Source organism: Melanerpes formicivorus, unplaced genomic scaffold (assembly GCF_026170545.1).
Source record: "Melanerpes formicivorus ecotype bairdi unplaced genomic scaffold, bMelFor1.0.p_v2 SCAF_6, whole genome shotgun sequence".
Lineage (NCBI taxonomy): Eukaryota > Metazoa > Chordata > Aves > Piciformes > Picidae > Melanerpes > Melanerpes formicivorus.
The window spans coordinates 20,063,448-20,082,865 of record NW_027142358.1 but is presented as its reverse complement, the minus strand read 5'-3'; the positions used below and the strand labels follow the sequence as shown (position 1 = coordinate 20,082,865).

Here is a 19,418-nt window from a genome sequence, read left to right as displayed (position 1 = left end):
GCCAGGGGTCTGGTTCCTCTGCATTCAAATGGGAATTTGTCATTCACTTATAAGGACATCTATTTGTAGTAAAAAGATTAAGAAATCTATATGTTATTTTACAGACAGCTTTTCAATTGTTTCAGTAGGCAGTAATAAACCCACACCCAAAACCTAATTAAGTATTCTTGGTTCCACAGTAAGAATGGTGTTTGTGCACATGTCTGTGTATATGTATGGGCATGCCATTTTCTTATTCAGGCTGTTTTCTTTTCTGTGTAGTCATTCTCCATCTGACACTTCCAGACTAATAACCTGTGGCAGCTGTGGCTTATGGATCACTACACTTCATGACGATACTCTGTGCTACCCTTCCACAGTGCAGTTAAACTTCTGCATTTTGTGTTCTGTTTGCCTGGTGAGGAAAAGCAAACAGCCAAAGCTGCTCAGGGTTTGTGCCCAAAGAGCAATGCTCCATGGCTTCTGTAGTTTCAGACGTGGCACTAGTAATAAATAGAAATAATCATATTACTGCACCAATGCTTGTTTTCACAGGTGCTTGTATCATAGTATCATAGTATCATTCAGGGTTGGAAGGGACCACAAGGATCATCTAGTTCCAACCCCCCTGCCATGGGCAGGGACACCCCACACTAGATCAGGCTGGACAGAGCCTCATCCAGCCTGCTCTTAAACACCTCCAGGGACGGGGCCTCAACCACCTCCCTGGACAACCCATTCCAGGGTTTCACCACTCTCATGGTGAAGAACCTCCTCCTCACATCCAGCCTGAATCTCCTCACCTCCATCTTCATTCCATTCCCCCTAGTCCTATCACTACCTGAGATCCTGACAAGTCCTTCCCCAGCCTTCCTGTACTGGATTTCAGTTTGCTAGTGGGACAATAACTGTTTTGGACCACTCAGGATCTACTTGAGAAAAGAATTTATCTTGAGTTTGAGCACATTAGAACACCCAACTGTGATTAATGATCGTATGCTTCAGTATTTTTTCCAAGCAAGGTGTTGAGGCTGGATGAATCCTCTCTGCAGACTGTAAGATTTCCTCAGTTAGTTCTCTGCTAGATGGTTTCCTCATCCCACTGTGCTCTGCAGCACAGACCTCCAACGTGAATCATGGTCTCAGTGTAAAATGTCATCTAACTCTGCAGCACCAGAGTAAAGCTCTGTCTACAGCAACTCAGAGAAACAAATAGGAAACAGGATTTCCCTCAACAGGCATCTGATTTTTCAGAAGTGAACTGTTGTAATGGCATGTGCAGCTGAGCGAAACCCATAGTTTATACTGAATGTATTCAGACTTGACAAACATGGCAAGTGGAACTTCTTAGCTCCCTTCACTTGAGCTGCTTGCCTTTAGCTCTTACTATTTACTAGAAATAATGTTCTTTTTACTGTTTGTGCAGGGTGGGATCTGGTAACTGTCAGACCAAGAAACCTCTTTATTTGATACAGACTTTACCAGCTTTCCAGCTTTTCTCCAGCCCCTGGAAACCCAGGAGAGCTTGTGTTTGCCTCCCTTTGCAGTCTCTGGGAGATGCCCTTTCAGGAACTCAGGTCTTCGGATGGAAAGCCTCCCTCTTCACATAAGAGCATCCTTGAGTGAGAGCTTTGCAGCATATCTTAACAGCTTTATCTGTCTGGAAATTTTCCAGATAGTCCCTTACCTACCGATGTCATCCTCCTCCTTTCCCCCTCCCTTCTTAAATATTCCCAAGCAGATCCATATCATTAATATTTCAGTATCAGCTGCTCACAGGCATTGGCTACACTGCAGCACACTTCATCAATAAGAGCCAGCAACGGCTGTGAGGTTTGCCACACTGCCTTCATCCAGCAGAGCAGTAAGAGCAAAGCCAGAGACAAACAGAAAAACTGAGCATTCACCGAGGGCAAGGCTGCATATTGCAGTCTCAGTCTTGCGGTGCTTTTTGCTGCTGTCCCTCATTCAGATCATCTAGGTAGCACACTACCAAGCAACAAGAATGGATGTCTTTAAGAAAGGTTTCTCGATTGCTAAAGAAGGTGTGGTAGCAGCTGCAGAAAAGACCAAGCAGGGAGTGACAGAGGCTGCAGAGAAGACTAAAGAAGGGGTGATGTATGTAGGTAAGAGAACTGTTTTCAATCTACATTTGAGCATGAACTGCCCCATAGATTGTCTCTGAGAAAATCTGGGGAAATTATATTGTGGCTAAAGCTTGGGAGTGAATGGCAGGAGTTCTGGATAACATCCCCTGCTCTGTCACAGTCACTGTGTGAGCCTGGAGTGAGTGCTTCTATTTCCTCAGCTGTAAATTAGATGTAGAAATGGAGCAGATACCAAGGTGGAAGGTTTCTGTTATGAATATTCACTGGTTGTTTCCATGTAGAGTCACTCACTCTCCAAGCATCTGACCACTGCTGGTCTTTCATATCACCTCCACATTGCAAGAGGCAAGCCAAGGAGGTCCCTGAGAGGAGCCAGCAGTGTTAAGTGAGGATTGCAGGATGCATCTGTTTCCCCACAAACATGCAATTTTATCCTGAAATCCTTTTTCTTGTTCACTGACCTGTCTTGTTGCCCCTCCTGCGTTATGTTACTTTACAAGAGACACCCAAATTCATTTTGACCAAAGCATAGGATCTGGAAAACAGCACATGTGAGACCTCAAAGTTAATGAGCTGTTTCAGAAACCTCTCTTTGCAAGGTGACCCTTGAAACCTGCTAGCTCCTTTATCTAGCATATGCAATTATATGGCTGGATGGCCAGATAGTCCACATACTATAATATTTACGGAGTCTTGCGTTCCCAAGACTGATTACCTCACCGCTGAGGTAATCAGCAGTGCAGTAATCACTTCACTTCATGCAGCTTTTATGTTTGCTAGATGAGGAAGAGAGGGATTTTTTTTTAGTAGGAAAGTTTACATGCTGGTTCTTCCTGCTGTCATGCTGCACCCTCCAAAGCTATATGTAGCTACTCCCTTTAAAGCAGCTCTATTGACAATAGATACAGAAATGTGTTTGTGCATTAGAAATGAAATAGAAATGATATGTGTAGTAGATTTGGGAATGTAATGTCTTAATCCCAAAATTTTGAGTACTTGAGTATTGACATTCTGTAAATGAATGTATGTAACAGTTCACATTTCAATTTGAAGCTGACTCAGAAGGAAAAAAAGAGGTAAAGAGCATCCCTTTAAAAAATTGACCATAATAGCTGTGACATGCTACATCTACTGCAGCATAGCTACTGCTCCAAATGCATCTTGATTTAAAAGATGTCAGAAATGGTTATTCTAAACTTTTATACAGAATTCCTCACATCTCTATTCAATCATGTTGTACATCTCCCTACTGTGACCTGGTTTTAGTTTGTGCACAGCCAAGAGGTACAGAGTCTGCTCGTGAGATTCTAACCTTTTCAGTGAAGTTTTGAAAATCCTGCTAAAAGCCTGAATCTCTGAATGAGGATCAACTAAGGGTCAAGGATTAAGTGTTTTCTCCTTTTATTTTTTGGCTGGTATACTGCTGATTCCTGCCCTGTCATGCCTGGGGTAGTGTTTTGTCTTGGATCTGATTCAGTTCCCGTTGCATACTGGAGGATGTTCAGTCCTTTGGGGAAAATTCAGTCTTTCCCAGGCAGGAAAAGATGCTGATTAGCTCAGAGAATTGATTTTTAAATGAGCAGAGAAGTTGGAGGCTGGGTATATCGATTAAAACTGGAACGATTAGTACGTTGTTCATGCTGCCCTTTCTCATTCTGTGCCACATGAACAGTTAATCAGAGCCCCAAACTGTTCCTTCCCTGCTTCTTCATTTGTGGATCCCCATCCCAGCAGCTTGGTCTAGAGTGTTATGAGACACAAACTGAGTTTTTGGATGCTAGGAGAAAATAATACTTGTACAAAAGCTTGATGGTCATTCTAGAACATCAGGAAAGGGCTGAAAACCCCCAGAGCCTGGGATGGATGAAGTGGATCGCTGGCATCCGCTCAGGCTTCTATTAACTCATTTCTGCTCTCCAAGGAGGCTTCCAGATGTCTGGGCATAATCACCACTACTGGTGAGTCACTTGCTGCCACCTCAGGGGAAAAAAAAGATAATGCTCATTCAGAGGCACCCATCTCAAGTAGGCAGTGTCATCAGGACACTGTGACCACTTTGTCCCTCCCCTCTGAGCCATGCAGGTTCAGTTCCTACAACCCATGGCAGGGCCAGATATGCCTCCCTCCTGTGTTAACACTGCAATGCAGTTCACAGCTGGGCTGGTTAGAGGTGCTCCATCACTGGGGAAGTCACAAGTGTGGGGTGCTCCTGCCCTGACATGTGGCTTACTGAACAAATAGAGAAGAGGGTGTATGAAAGTACAGAATGAAAACCTGTAGCATGGGCCAGCTTTGCACTTAGACAATGATAGTCTGTTCTTCCAGTCATAAGAGCCTCTGGGTATACTAAAGTGTCAGTGGATTCTTCCATGGTTAATGTGTACCCAAGAGCTGGTAAGTGATGCTGAAGGTAGTTAAGAAAGTTAATATAAAGCTGCATCAGTGTACTGAGTATAAGATCATTGGCACTGTTCAATATTAAATTCAGGAAGCCTCAACAAAATTAATTTCTGTTTTTCCAGAATGGCTTTCACTGTCATGATGCAGAAAGCCCCAATGCACCAAGCTCTACTTCAGGGAGGTGACTCCAGCACAAACTCTTGCAGGACTTACAGCACATCATAATATCCTTTTCTATGACCAACTTCTTCCCGCTGCACTGAGCTCCCCCACCCTTGTGATACCAAAGCTCTTACAGATGACTTGCAGCACTCAGAAGTGGCAGGATGCATGAACTTTTAATTCTCTGTACACAAGCTGCAGGCAAAGACTAATGAGTGAAATGAGATTGAGCATTAGGTGATTGCTTTCTGATTCAACAGATGCGGGTTGCTGGCGAGGGTATGCAGCAGAAGGTCGGATTTCATGTGGTGCATAATGGATGCTGAGCCTGAGTCATTGGGTGTGGTCAGGAGACCGGGTTAGGAAGATGTGGCAACCTCTCACCAGACTGAAGCAGTGATGCTTCCCAATGGCATTGCTTCTGTCATGAAATGGATTCAGAAGGTTTTATTCTATCTGCATCCCTCCTTTCTGGAATTACTTTTGATCAGAGGATATGGCAACCTACACTCCCCTCCCTCTGCAAAAGAGTTGAGCCCAAACACTTATCTTAAATCAAAACATGCTTTGGTTACCTAACAACTGTCCTTTGGCCAAAAGACAGTAAAGAAGGGCTAAGCTTGTGTATCTGTGTCTGATGTGAGAAAACCTTGTGTGCCAAAACAATATTGAGCAGTCTTTTATTGAAATGGCACTGAGAGGGAAACTGAAGCAGGATGGCAACTGAACTGTGTGATTTTTGGCCCATTCAGGAGCTCGTGTTCATGGCTTGAGACTTGCACCTTCTTTGCTCACTGCAGTGCCATTCATACATGAAGGGTATTATTCAACTCAGTTTATATCAGTGTACTGGTATTACACATCATCAGGACTTGCAGTTTACAGCAGTAAAAGTACCAAGTAGAAAAATTTAATTTCTTCAGCTTTAAACAGTTTGGGAGGGTGGAGTGAAATGTTGAGGGCATATTGTTATAGACCAGCTTTGTTCTGCCCCAAGCAACCATTGCAGCCACCAAAATAAACCCACAATTGAGAACTACATTCAATAACACGTAACACGTATCAGGCAGAACAGAGTTGGGCTGGATCTGTTGTTATCAGCGCACTGCACCTGTTTTGCTTTGGGACTGTTAATGAGAATGAGATGTGGTTTGTAGTTGATTTCTCCCACCACACCCATGAATGCTCTGGTACCTCTGTCTGTCTCTATTTCTATCACTTTGACAACTGGCCAGAAAAATCCTTTTGTGGTACCAATATGAGAAACCTGAAAAGAACCTGGATCAGTGCAGATGGTTTACAAAATGCAGTAAAGTAGGATCAGTGGAACCTTTTGACATATGTTTATTTAACAGCCAACTGAGATAGATTTGATCTTTTATTTTTGTAATATGAAAAAGTATCTAGTTTCTGCAGGGGCTGCCCATCTATCATAGGGTTTAACATATGCATTGCAGTATACAAATAGAAGGGATATATAGCCGATCAGTTCCAGCAGGTCACTTCAAGCTTGGAGAGGTTATTTATTCCTTAAGGGCTACATGACTTGCTAGCTGAATGCCTTCACATCCTGTTAGCTTTTGTACTTTGAGAACAGCAAGATAAATTACAATGCCAGCATACATATGGAAGGCTTTCATAATTTGAGATAAAAACCTCTGTGTTCTATGTATTGCTGTGAGCAGGCACTTACAGCCTAGGCTGAGGCACTGAAGTGGGAATCTGATATGTAGGTATGTGGAAGGTGGGTGGTTGTTTTGTAGATTCAGCTTTAAGTTTCTCCACTCTTAGAGGTATAGAAGGAAGCTTTAAATGACCACTGCGGACAAGTATTCTGCTGAAAGGCAGGAGAGAGTTGCAAATGTAGCTGCTTGTCTTAAAAAAGTGAATGAAGTAGGTGAGATTTTCCCAGATGACTTCATCTATGTTCCACTTTTACAGTTAGCTTTACATTGATTTGCCTCTGCTTGACTGTTCTTTCCATTTGTAAATATTCCAGGGACAAATTTTCATATTTCAGCATGGTATAATCAAGATTTTTCAAGTCTGGATATTTCCAGACAATTTGGGGCTGAAGTTCAACTGCCAATGCAAAGGTATTCATTGCCTTTGTTGGGGAAGGAACCTGGTCCCTTCTTCCTGCTCTACAAAACCTTTGTGTTTGGAGGAGGTACCAGAAGCACCACAGCTCCCCACTGCACTTCAGAAGAGCAGAAAGCCATTCATGTTTTACACAGAGAGAGTGATTGCCCATTGGAATGGGCTGCCTGGGGAGGTGGTGGAGTCGCCATCGCTGGAGGTGTTCAGGAGGAGACTTGACAGGGTGCTTGGTTGCATGGTTTAGTTGGTTGGGTGGTGTTGGATGATAGGTTGGACACGATGATCTTGAAGGTCTCTTCCAACCTGGTCTATTCTATTCTATTCTATTCTATTCTATTCTATTCTATTCTATTCTATTCTATTCTATTCTATTCATGTCCAGAACCTGGAGTGTTCTTTGCCAGGTAGCACTGATGTACCATGTGTTTCCTTTCACAGGTACCAAAACCAAAGAAGGTGTAGTGCAAAGTGTGACCTCAGGTAAGAGCATAGCCCCATGAGAGGTGTGTAAATCCTTGTGATATGTTGTTGGGCCTCTTGACAAAACCCTCGCTTCTGCCAAATAGAAGGTCTTTGGGGGACACCACTGATCTGCGTGGCTTTTCCACTTGATGAATGGAGGGTGCTTGCCAGGAGCCATGGTTCAGGGTCTGGTATTTGCAGTGTACATGGATAGGAAAAATATTTAATCAGTAAAGGAGATCAAAAAAAATCTAACAAATGTTACTTGGCAGGCTTGGATGATTCACAGCAGTTTGGACATTTCACAATGCCAAGAGTGCTGTCTGGCATGCAGAGAGGGTTTACTTGCGTCAGATCCTGTATGGCCAAAACTGTGGCCTTGGGGATACTCCTGTCAGGTGGTCACAGTCAGGGGCTGCAAAGGATCCTTCTGGGTTTCCCAAACTCCAAGGCATGGCAGCCATATGCACTGCTTTGGAGACAGATGAATTAATCCTTTCAATGGAGAATTTCATAATGATTACTGTTTGTGTTGTTGTTGTTTGCTTGGTTTTTGGCTGTTTTGGTGGGGGGGGTTTGGGGGGTGGAGGGGGGTGGGGTTGGTTGGCTTTTTTTGTTTGGGTTTTGCTTTTGTTTTGTTTTGTTTTTTCAATCCAGGTGTGTCAAATTAAATAGAAGGTACTCAGAGAGATCATAATCCCTCTGCAATGTGAAATGCCTTACTTGCACAATTGTCTCTTATTATCTCTCAGTGAATTTTTCATTCTCCAGTTGCTCACAAAGCCTGACAGATTGCAGTGCTGCCCTCTGAGCAACACTTGGATTCAGAAAAATCGCTCACGTACGTGATCTAAACTCAGACACAAGATCACATTAAAACTCCAAATAAAGACTACACCAGGGCTTCTCTTACCTCAATGCAATTATTTGTTGTCCCCATGATTCTAGATGCCTTTTGGTAGTGCCTAGCTCATTGACTTCCTGCTTTTGTTGAAATCCCAGTTGCTGAGAAGACCAAAGAGCAGGCCAATGTGGTGGGAGAAGCTGTTGTAGCCAGTGTGAACACAGTGGCAAACAAGACTGTAGAAGGAGCAGAGACCATTGTCGCCACTACTGGTGTTGTAAAAAAGGTATGTTTGTTTCTTTGGTGATACACAGGACAGGACAGTTGTCTTTGAATTACACTTAAAATATCTGCAAACATTTACAGTTGATAGTTTTTTCCTATCCAACAAGAGGTTTTCAGCAATATCTGGTTTATATTATGTTTAATATTACTGTAAAATACCTGATATAATCGCAGAATTGTTTCATTTGGAAGGGACCCCTCAACCATCTAATCCAACCCCCCTTTGGGTCAATAAGAGCAGGTTGCCTGGGACCAGTTAGGTTTTTGATATCTCCATAATATTCCTAAGCAACCCATGCCAGTGTCTGACCAGCCTCACAGGAAAAACAAAGAAGCTTTTTGTGTTCAGTTGGACACAACCGATTTGGTCCCATTGCCTCTTGTCCCATCAGTGGGCACTGCTGGTAAGGGTCCAGCTCCCCATTTCCTTACAAATGTAGAAGAGCATTTTTCCCAGGAACATGAACAGAAACGTGACCAAGCTGCAGGGAGCACCTGGCCAGAGTCAGAGATCTGGGATGTGCCGGTTGTGAAGGAGGGGATCTAAGCTCCTGGCCAGTGCTTGTGCCCTCCCACCCCAGGACCCGGGCGTTGGGCCGGCAGCAGAGGGCAGCAGCGACTCAGGCAGAGCCAGGTCCTGCCAAGCGCTCTGCCCTCCTGCTCTGCGCGGGTTTGCACAGCAGCCAAGGACTTGTTGATAAAGGCTGCATGACAGTCCACAGATTAAGCCAGACTCAGACAAGACGTCTTCTGTCCTGAAGCCTAATTTGACAAACAGTTGTTTCAAGTGGGGGGATTAAGGGGCATGGGAAGGAGCAGAACAGCTCACTAGATGAAGGCAAAGTTGCATCATTAGAGAGGATGCTCTCACCGGGTGGTAGCAAACAGCAACCATTTGTACAGTGCATAAGGACAGTATTTGGCAGCTCTTTGGTAAGCTCGGGTGTGTTTTCCCTCCTCAGAGAGCTGTGGTCAATGGCATTGATAGCAACATGAGCTAGATGAGTCACAAGTCATCCAAACTCAGAATCCAAGCAAAGCAAGGCTGGCCAAAATTGTTATAATTGTTCAGAGGGTTGGCTGATGAATTTCCTGATTTGCACATAAACACATTGTGATGTGAAACAAAACTTCTACACAGCATATAAATCCTGAGAGAATAGCTTAACAAAAGAGAAAAAGAGAACAGCAGCTATGGGTGACGCAAAATGTCCTCCTGAAAGCAAGTGAAAAGGGCAAATACAGAAGCTCTGCTAAGCCCTTGGGATAAAATTAATCTCTATTCCCCTGGGCAACAGCAGGAGTTAGGCTGCAGGAGTGCAAGCAGTGATTCCCGACCATGGGGTCAGGCTACCCCTTCCTACATTTTTGACTGACCAGTCATAGGGTGATTGACCCAGGAGAGCTAGGAATTTGCTGACAACAGGAATCTGTCCTGCAAATACCAAACTGTCGACTTCTGGCACAGGCTGGGTAGTAGCAATAGTCTTCCCCATTCTTCCTAAGTGAGAGCTCCTTCTCAAAGACTGGTGAGCTACAGCTTACAGGTGTTGATTTCAGAGCTCAAACCAGTTGATGTTATCTGTTTCCATTCTTGTGCAGGTACTCCCTTAGAAAACCAGTGATTCCTTTACTCTAGTAGTGGTTCTGTGTTATGCAGACTGCAGGAAACATAAAAAAGTTGTGCATTTTCCAGAGAGTTAAAACATTAAGATTCCAAACTGTCCTTCTGCTATCTTTCCTTGGTGTCTGCCTCAAAAATGGGGCAGATACTTAAAATGGGGAGATTGATCAAGAAATAAAAAAGGGGCATGTGTCACATGCCAAAGGGCAGACTAGATGAGGGAACCAGGAAACTGCTTTGGGTACAGTATCATGATGTCATATGAAATAGCAGAGGTAGTCAGCAGAATGAAAACAGGAGGAGAAAAGAAAGACAAAAGAAGTTGCAAGAGAAAGAAATTCAGGAATAATGTTTCTCTGAAACAGAGGATTCATCTACTCTACTGGTTTAGTTCATCTTAGATTAGGAGGTAGTCATCCTCACCATCCTTTTTGCATCTGCTTGATACCTTTAGGGTAGCAATGACATGAAAGCTAGAGCTTCGTATGCACACTGAGTGCACCCCAACTGCTAATGGACTGGACATCAGGAAAATTTTTTTCACTGAAATAGTGGTCAGGCATTGGAATGGGCTGCCCAGGGAGGTGGTTGAGTTGCCAGCCCTGGATGTGTTTAAAGGTTATTTGGATATGGTTCCTGGGGATATGGTTTAGGGGTGAACCTTGTAGAGTAGGGTTATCAGTTGGACTTGGTGATCATGAAGTTCTTTTTCAACCTGAATGTTTCTGTGATTCTGTGTGTGAATGGTTAATTGCCATGGAGTGGGGGGACTGTACTGGGCCCTTTCACCAGCTCTTTTCTCTCCAGATCTGCTTCTGTTGTGCTGCACAATTTGCTAATGGAAATACAGCCAAAGGCTGACAGTAGCAGCACTAGATTCTAATGCATTTTAGGGACCCACTGGAGATACACTGAGAAGAGTGATAAGGGATAGCACTTAGATGTTTAAAAAGCAAATGCCTACTGTTTTAATAGTGTAATCCTGGAACTATGGACAAGAATTTCAGCCCTTGAAGTTTGAGAGAGCTGTCACATCCAGTCCTCAGACTCATTCATGCTCCATCCCTTCCTCCTCCTTTCTAATTGCACAGAGCAGTTGCCAAAGTCTGGGGTATTTTTCTTTTCTGTTTTCAACTCTCTCTAATGTTGTTCCTTGCTGACTTTATAGAGGGCTTCTTCAGAGCTCCTACAAATCTGTGTGAATGCAGGGCACTGAGCAGTGCTATGGGACAACTGAAATCTGGGGAGTTGAGTGGCCTAAGAGGCATGTCCCCAGCTCAGTGTTCCCAAAATTAATATCAATTACATTTAATCTGCTCTTGCCAGTGGGGATCAGTGGCACACACCTACTAGCAATGAGTGGGGAACTCTTAAGGATTCTGGATTGGCTTTTGCTTGGGGTAGCAGCCATGAGGAAGTTGATCTCTGCTGATTTTAGCCATGGGGAAGAATTCTACATGGGGCAGTTGGCAGCCTGCTGCTCATTGCTGTCCTTACTGGGAGCACTCAGAGACAGGCAGAAGGAAATGGGGCTGAAGTAACTCTATGCTTATGGAAGGGTGCCAAGCAACAGGTAAGGACAACCTCAAGTAGTGTCAGCATAGCGTTGTAGGGCTTTGAAACATGGCTGGGCACTGCTGAGTGCAACAAAGTATTGACTGATTTGGAGGAGGTTTAAAGTATTTTCTACAAACATGTAAGTTGAAAGCTCATAACCTCTCCGCATTTTTCCCCATATACACAGTAATGAGACCCACCAGTAATGTGGTTTGTCTGTGGCTCTACATCCACACCAGTCCCTGGGGTGGACGTTAAGAGCCTTCAGTGAGCTAACCACCTGCTAAATATCCCTGTCTTAGAAGAGGATTAATTCTTCTTCTGTATGACACAGCACAAAGTTTGCTGCATTGCAGACACCACGTGGTTGGGAACAAGTGCGTGTGTGCACGCACAGACTCACAAAATGTCCCCCGGGGACTAGAAGAATTTCCCCATTAGCTGATGCTTCCCAACACCCTCCACCTAGATCTTCCCTTTAGATCTATTTGCCCTGTCAGCTTTTATATGGTTTTGTTGCCAGTTCATGGGTCTGTCATTTTGAATTGACTTTGCTCTTTTTATTTATCTCACTGCACTAATGATTTGAGAAGTTGTCGGTTATGTGCAGCACTGGGCATGCTTGTTGGATCACAGCATTTCTCTCTGTGCTTGATCTAGCATACAGGTACCACGCCTGCACCACGGCTGCTTGCTTTTGTAATAGCTGCACATTTTGAACAGAAATAGTTGATGTTCATGGCCTTAATTCTGTTCACTTAAATCATGTGAACAATGCTATGACAGTCACACCAACGGAATTAGAAGCAGAAACTGAGGAGTCACCTCCCTTGTTGAAGTTAGATTGGGCAGGAAAAGTGCCACCCAAGAGTGTAACCAAGGGCATCTGAGAGGCCACCAAAGGCAGAGCTGCTGAGCAGGAGGAGTAGGGAAATCAACAGCTGAAGCACCTTACAATTACCTAGAATAAATAATCAAAACTCTCCTTTTGTATTCAAGCTTCACTGTACTTCACTGATGCGGTGATGCATCCCAATGGTATCCTTCAGCACCCCGTGACACACGGGAGACAGCAAAACCATCAAGGAGTGGCATACTCTGCCCACAGGCACTGTGTTCCTCTCATTAGTGCAGCCAGGCATAGATTTTTCACATGCAGAATAGCTGTTAATGGCACTGGTGGAGCTACAAAGGCCACAGGACTCTCTGTGCACTTCATGGCTGAAGACTGTGCCCCTGTAATCCCGTAAGATAACAATGTAAACATTTAAACATATTAAATATGTATTATTTGTATAAGCAGCCCCAGGAAAACCTAAGAGAGACTGGCTCTGAGCTGGATGAAAACAAAGCTACCCCAAGAGTCCACCTGGATTTGCAGGGAAGACAGGCATCCTGTGCACCCATCTGTCTGTCCTGTCAGTGGGACTACTCACTTTAATTATGGGTTGACCTCTTAGTCAGAGCTGTCAGCATCACTCTGAGCACATTCAGCCGAAAAGCCATCCAGGACAGCCTGTCCATAGAACCTGTCAGGCTGTCTGAAGATTTGCAAGGGAGTGGTTTGGGGATACTGCCAATTAGTGCTGCTTTTGCTGCAACACCCAAGGTCAAGAGCACTACAGGAGGCTGAACCTTTCTTTGCCTCATGCAACTGATGCCCCATTGCAGGTTGCTAAATTTGTAGCAGATTAGGTTGACAGTAAAGCTCCCTGTTTTTACAGCCTTAAAAACGAACAAACAAACCCCCAACTTTCTTGCCAGTGCACTTGTTGACTTTTTGATGATGTTCCAGAACCCAACATTTAGACTCTGCATGTTTTCTCGTTTTCTCTGTTAGATAAGGAAGATAATCCTGATAAGGTTGTCTAGCTCAGAATTTTTTGAGGATGGCAAAAATCCCCACTGGCCTATAATGTAATATGGCTGAAAGTATAAATCTCATTTCGTGTGTGGAGTGAGCCAGCAGAACGTACAACACAGCCGCTGAGCTGAAAAAAGGGAGTTCCATTGAACCTGTAAAATAGAGGAATCTGAAGAACCAAATTGTAATGAATCTTTTTTTTTCCCCCAAATCTGTGGACTTCTAAAATGTTTTTAAAAAGCACACTCAAATATTTGAACCCAGAAACTTCTAGTATGCTCTGTTATGCCTCTTAACATGTCATTTGTATAAATGGCAGGTCTTTGTTGAGATTTTCATTAGTGATATCTTACCAGGCAGCTACTTTTCATAACCTTAGTTAAATACTGTATTTTAATATATGTAATATCTTCTATGGTGTATATTTACTGTATTAATATATATATGAAAACTTGCATATAACTTATATAATTAAAACTTGTATAGTATTCCTCTAAGTTTAAGGTCTTGTGTTTCACTTCTCTATTATGTTAAGCTACTTTCTTTTTCTCTCTCAGGGTTTGGAGTTTTTTCATTTATAATACTTTTTCTAAAGCAATATGTAATTTCTGAGGGGGAAAAAAATCTGCTTGTGGTTTAGAAGCAGAAGGAGCATTACCGATTACTTCATGGTTGCACCATGGCACTTTGTAAGAACATTTCACTGCTTTTAATTTGGAGATGAATACTGAAAAGAATGGCAAAATAATTTTTGTCCTCCACAGAAGGTGGATTTTCACCTTTGCTTTCTTGCCCAGCATCCCACAATGAGGCAGTGTTATAGCTGCTCTTGGTACCCAGGAATTTCTGGCTGTTCATCCAAAGTGAAGACCCTAACATCACATGATCCTCCTCTGTATATTGTTTTCCTGACTAGTCATTGAAAGCCCCAGCCAGCCAACACCCAGGTGAAGAACGCAGCCCTTCCTCATCTCATGCTTGCTATTCTGGGCAGGGTGGGAAGTGTGTGAGAAAAAGGCTGTGAGGAGATGCCCCTAACATGACCTGACACCTCTTCATCCTGTGATTGTGCTAGTTCCCTCACCACAGTTTAGAAACACGCTCCCAAGACATGGTTGCTTCCATTTCTAAAAACAGATGGATGAGTCACTTATATCCTTCTGAAGTAGAGTCTTGGCAGAACACACAATTTAAGGAATACAATGAGCAGCACAATAGCCGAACAAGGATGCTTCAGCCCACTCATTGCTCTTGGATACAGTGTCCTGAGGATAGTCCTGAGAAAGTGATCCCTTTTCCCATGACTGTTTTCACACCTACCAGAGCTGAGCTCCCTGCCTATGTGCAGAATAGGTGGTCATGCCCCCTAGAAAGATGGGGTTCACTGCACTTCTTTTTATATTCCTATGAGTTGTCCCTAGGTTTTCCCAATGTCGCTCAGTGCCTTAGGCAGAGTTGCCTTTGATTCACCTTCACAATTTCACACAGCAGCTTGTAACCCTACCTTCAGAAGCCCTTTGAAAAACCTACTGTTGCAGCTATTGCACTTGGTTTGCATTGCAAGTTACTTTCCACCTGGCAGTTGAACAAAATTGCTTGTAAATCTTCAAAATACAGTTTGAGGCGATTTCCCTGCTTTAGCCCAAAGTGCACTGCTGAATTACAAGGTATAGGCCTTTTATATGGCCACATATACATGTAAAGGTAAAACTTGGAGATTGGATCAGCCTCCATAAATTCATAATGAGCTCTATTTAGTAACAACAGGAAAGATGGCTTTTTTTCAGAAGGGCTGTGACTAATAGTCTCCATCAGAGCAGTGGCCTCTCCCCAGCAGCCTCAGGTTCCTGCTGCACCAGGAGCTGGAGTTTGAAACTGTTCTCAGCAATGTGCACAGTTTGATATCATTAGGTTTCCTGGGCTTGCTTGGCATGGGCCAAGTTGATACTAGCAAGAGTCGTTTCAGTTAACCATGTGACGCAAATGAAGGATGCATTTCTTAGCAAAAACAAACAACAAAAAAACCCAACCCAAACAAACAAAACCATAGACAAACCAACCAAACTGTGCTTTTCATTTGATGACAGCCCCAGTGCATAACTTTTTCTATACACAAATCTATTGACTCTCAGCAGCGAGGTGTAGGAAGTGCCTGGATCTGCAGCAGCCATCAGCGCTGGGCTGAGACTGGTATATTGGCAATTTTCTTTCTTTTGTGGATTGATCTCTAACAGTAACTTCTGTGGAAAGCAGGAAGCCTGTGGAAGGACAGACAAGTTGCAGTGCTTCCATCTCCCAGCTCCCCTTCCTGCCAAAAATGGATGTGAAATCAAATTTCCAGTTAAAATTTTCATGTGTTCTACCTTATGTCTATGTAGCTCTGTGAAAGATGGCTATTTTTTCCTTTTATTTTTACATCATCTCTTCCCTAATTAAGTCCTAAAAGCAGCAGGCATATTCTACTGAGGAGAATTGTGACAGGGAAGAAAAACAAGGGCATGTGAAAATGAAGAATGAAGTCTTCCAAAACACACAGAGCATACAGTTTTGTTTACACTAGGTTTGACAGAGACATTTGATTTGCATTGTATCTGCAGCAGCACCAGGGAAGGCTGTGGCATCATGTTTCCAAAATACTGAAATTCAAATTATATGTCTCCCTTTTATGCAAAATTTTCCTAGCCTATGTGTCTCAGGTTTCTTCTACAGCATTGTTAACTTCATGTGGGAAAGGAGAATAAAAATGCAGGGATACTGCTGGGAAAATGTGCTCATAGGGAACAGAGAAGCTTCAATCTAGTAGAGAGCTCTGGTGATGTGGGGCTGGACTACAGAGGTTCTGCTTTTCCTGTTTCCTCCTGCTACTGCTTACTGATTCCATGCAGCTGCATTGCTGCTTTCTATCCCTCCCCTGTACACATCTAATATGGTCAGGAGTTTTGCCTTCCCTTCCCCTGTGGCCAAATCGCAATTAAAGTAATTGCCTAGTAATGTAATATTTTCCTCCTTTTCTTTTAGCAGGAAGGTAGCTGAAAGATGTGGGCAAGTAGCTAAAGGAGCCCAAAGTGGTTATGAAAACACTTGGACTTCAAGCACAAAGAAATGATAATGGATAATGCAATTTCATCTGAGGCAGGACACTATAATGCTATCACAATACTGCTCTATCTGGCATTCATCTATGCAATGAGCACTTAGGATGTACGTGAGATGATGTGGGGAAACACTGGGTATAACCTGTCTTCCTCTAGGTAACATTAGTTGTTCCTCCCAGCTTTCTTCACACTGAAAACAACTGGTCTCGGTAACAGGAAAGAAAATTCAGGAAAAGAACTGATTTTCTGTATGAAGATGACTCTAAACCCAGCTGTAAGAAATTGAATTGCTTTTCCCTAGACATCTGCTCTAACAAGCTGCAACAACAGAAAAAAGGGTTTTGATCAATATTTGCCATCTAGTAAACCCCTTATGTTATTTATGTGTGTCATGCTCAAACCCATTTAATGCAGCCTGCTCAAATAGTCTGGCTAAGATTAGGGCAATGACTCTGCATGTGGCAGTAAGGACAAACACCTCTCTTGTGACTTGGCAGGAGGACCTGGCTGCACCGAAGCCAGCTCAGGAGCCAGAGGCAGCAGGGGAGGGGGCTCTGGAGGCCAGCACAGGCAGCGGTGGAGAGGTAAGGTCATGTCACGGCTGTGACCTCCCTGTGACCCCTGGGCTCTCAAGACCACATCTGGGGTTTTCTGGCTTACCGGTTCTCCCCAGGTCATTCTCCCCTTTGCTTTCCATGGTTGTAGATCTGCCACACGTGGAGCCTGTCAGCATTTCCCTTTGGCAATTTATTTGACAAAAAAGTGGAGCCCATCAGTTCTCACTTTTGCCGCCTCCTTTTTGGGTCCAAGACTTTGCCATGAGTGACAAATTGGACAGATTGTAAACTGCTGCCTGGTTTGGGTGGATTCGAGGTGGTAAAGGCATAAATAATAGCTAATGCTTTCCTGTGGCTTGCAGCCATGCTTTAGATGAGCTTTGGACAGCAATATAGATTTTTCTATAGCAAGTTAGACTTTTTCCTATGGGCTTTTCTATAACAAAATAGATTTTTCTATATTTTGTCTATATTTAAATTAGTTCTTTTAAATTTTAAAACTATTCTACCTGCAGTGTCCCTTTGAAGCCCTGGGTCAAATGAAAGTTTCTGGGCAAATTTCAGCTCATGAACAAGAAAGAACAATCTCTTATTGCCCAACATGGATACTTTAAAGGGACAAATGCTTCTCCCATGCTATTTCCCTGACAGTTTCACTTCTAAGGCCTTTGTCTGCCAATTCCACAAGCCCCACAGGATTGCATGTACCCAAATTCCCTGCTTCTCAGCTTCTCTGAAGCCCAGACTGGTTTTATGGTGTCTGAAGCTCCCAGAAGTCTCAGTGTACACCAAGCACTGTCCACCAACCATTTCCTCCCTGGTTCCTGTCACATAAATGAGCCCTGCTAATCCTACTGGCTTGATGGTTGCCCAAGTGCTAATGTCAAGCTGTGTGTCAGGGTGGGAGGCAAAGATGGCAGCAGAAGGCAGAAGACTCCTGTCTGTGACGTCCCAGCTCTGCATTAGCCTGACTTCCACCCCATGTGAACTCACATCCTTGTTTTCCCCTGGAGGTCTGAGTTGCAGTGGAGTGTATCTGGCTCCCAGAAGGACTGGGTAATTAATTTATTTTCTGCACTGATTGCAGTCCTCATTGGTTTGTAACTTACTTATGTGGATTTGTGCAGTGACTATCACCACTGATTTTTCTCCTAATTTTATTTTTATATGTTTTCCATTGGAAATATTTAACTGTTCTCCTGTCTGTCTTCTCCTACAGGGTGAAAATGAAGGCAATTAATCAACTTAGGGACTTCTAGTTCAAAAGAGAACATTCTGAGAGCATTCCAAGAGCTTAAATGGAAATATTAGCTAACACTACAACAGGAAAATCCCACTCTCCATAGGCTAATTACATTCAGCTCTGTAGTCTTTCACTTGCCTTACAATCCAATGGTACAGCATATGTAAACCAGATTCCTTGGCTTGTAAGCAAGGTACTGGCATGTACTGAGGTGTGTGTCTCGCTCCCCACCTTCCTCGTGGCTTCCCGACCCGCTCGCATCGCGTGTTTTGGTCGGCCTCACAGACCTGTGTTTGGTGTCCATCTGCACTGGCACTTGGGATCTCTAGGTATCATGGAATTTTTGTTATTTTAATTAATAAAAAAAAAAGGTATTTGAACACATTTATGTTTTTGTCAGTTTCGTTTGCCTGGTTTAGACTTTGGTCTTTGCAAACCCTGCCTGTGAAAGTGTGGTATTAAAATACAAGGATCTCAGGACAGGAAGGGCCTTAGATTATCATGTAAAAGATAGGGAATAATGACAAATCATATTTTTGCAGTCATTAGTGGAGGTATGCCAGCTCCTCTCCATCGGGGCTGAAAAGCGGAGGTTTCAGTTCTTAAATACTCACTTATGTTTACAAGTGTCAGGAGGAAACTGGAAAAAAGGAGGCTTTTTAAAGGAATGAGCAAGTCATGTTGAACTCAGCTAGCATTTGTTCTTTGCTGTTTATTCTGCTTACACCAGAGTTTAAAACTCTTTCCTGACATGTGTGGATAACAAAGAGCTAGAAGGCAAAGAGAGGTGATGGGCACTGACCTGTTAGATCAGATCTGCATTACTGCTAGCAGGACAAAGCAGGACTGCTGCGAAAATTGTGAGGAAAATAAGAATTGCCAAAGGAGAATTACTGATGCAACCTGAACACCAGTGCTGATGTTGGTTACAGCAGCTGGTCAGTCTGCAGACAGGTTGCTGAGTCAGAGCAGTAGAGACCTTCTGCATTCACAAGGGTAGAGAACAGGGAAATGTTGCTACATGCTCATTGCTGTAAATACTGAAGGACAAGTTTAAAGCCTGTTAGTAAGTAGGCTGGACAAGTGTTCAGCACTTCCTTGACATAGTTTCTGCCTAGGTCTGGTCTAGTCCTGTTGC

The 19,418-nt window shown here is 43.5% G+C and overlaps 1 protein-coding gene across 1 annotated transcript; it reads left to right on the top strand.

The window, feature by feature from the left end:
* The first annotated feature begins 1,785 nt into the window (after positions 1 to 1,785).
* On the top strand, positions 1,786 to 18,664 carry SNCG (synuclein gamma). Its single transcript, XM_068139250.1, has 5 exons — positions 1,786 to 2,105; positions 7,188 to 7,229; positions 8,214 to 8,341; positions 16,978 to 17,064; positions 18,257 to 18,664. Exons 1-5 carry the CDS (start codon positions 1,985 to 1,987, stop codon positions 18,275 to 18,277), a joined length of 399 nt encoding a protein of 132 aa, XP_067995351.1. The 5' UTR covers positions 1,786 to 1,984; the 3' UTR covers positions 18,278 to 18,664.
* Positions 18,665 to 19,418: the final 754 nt, after the last annotated feature.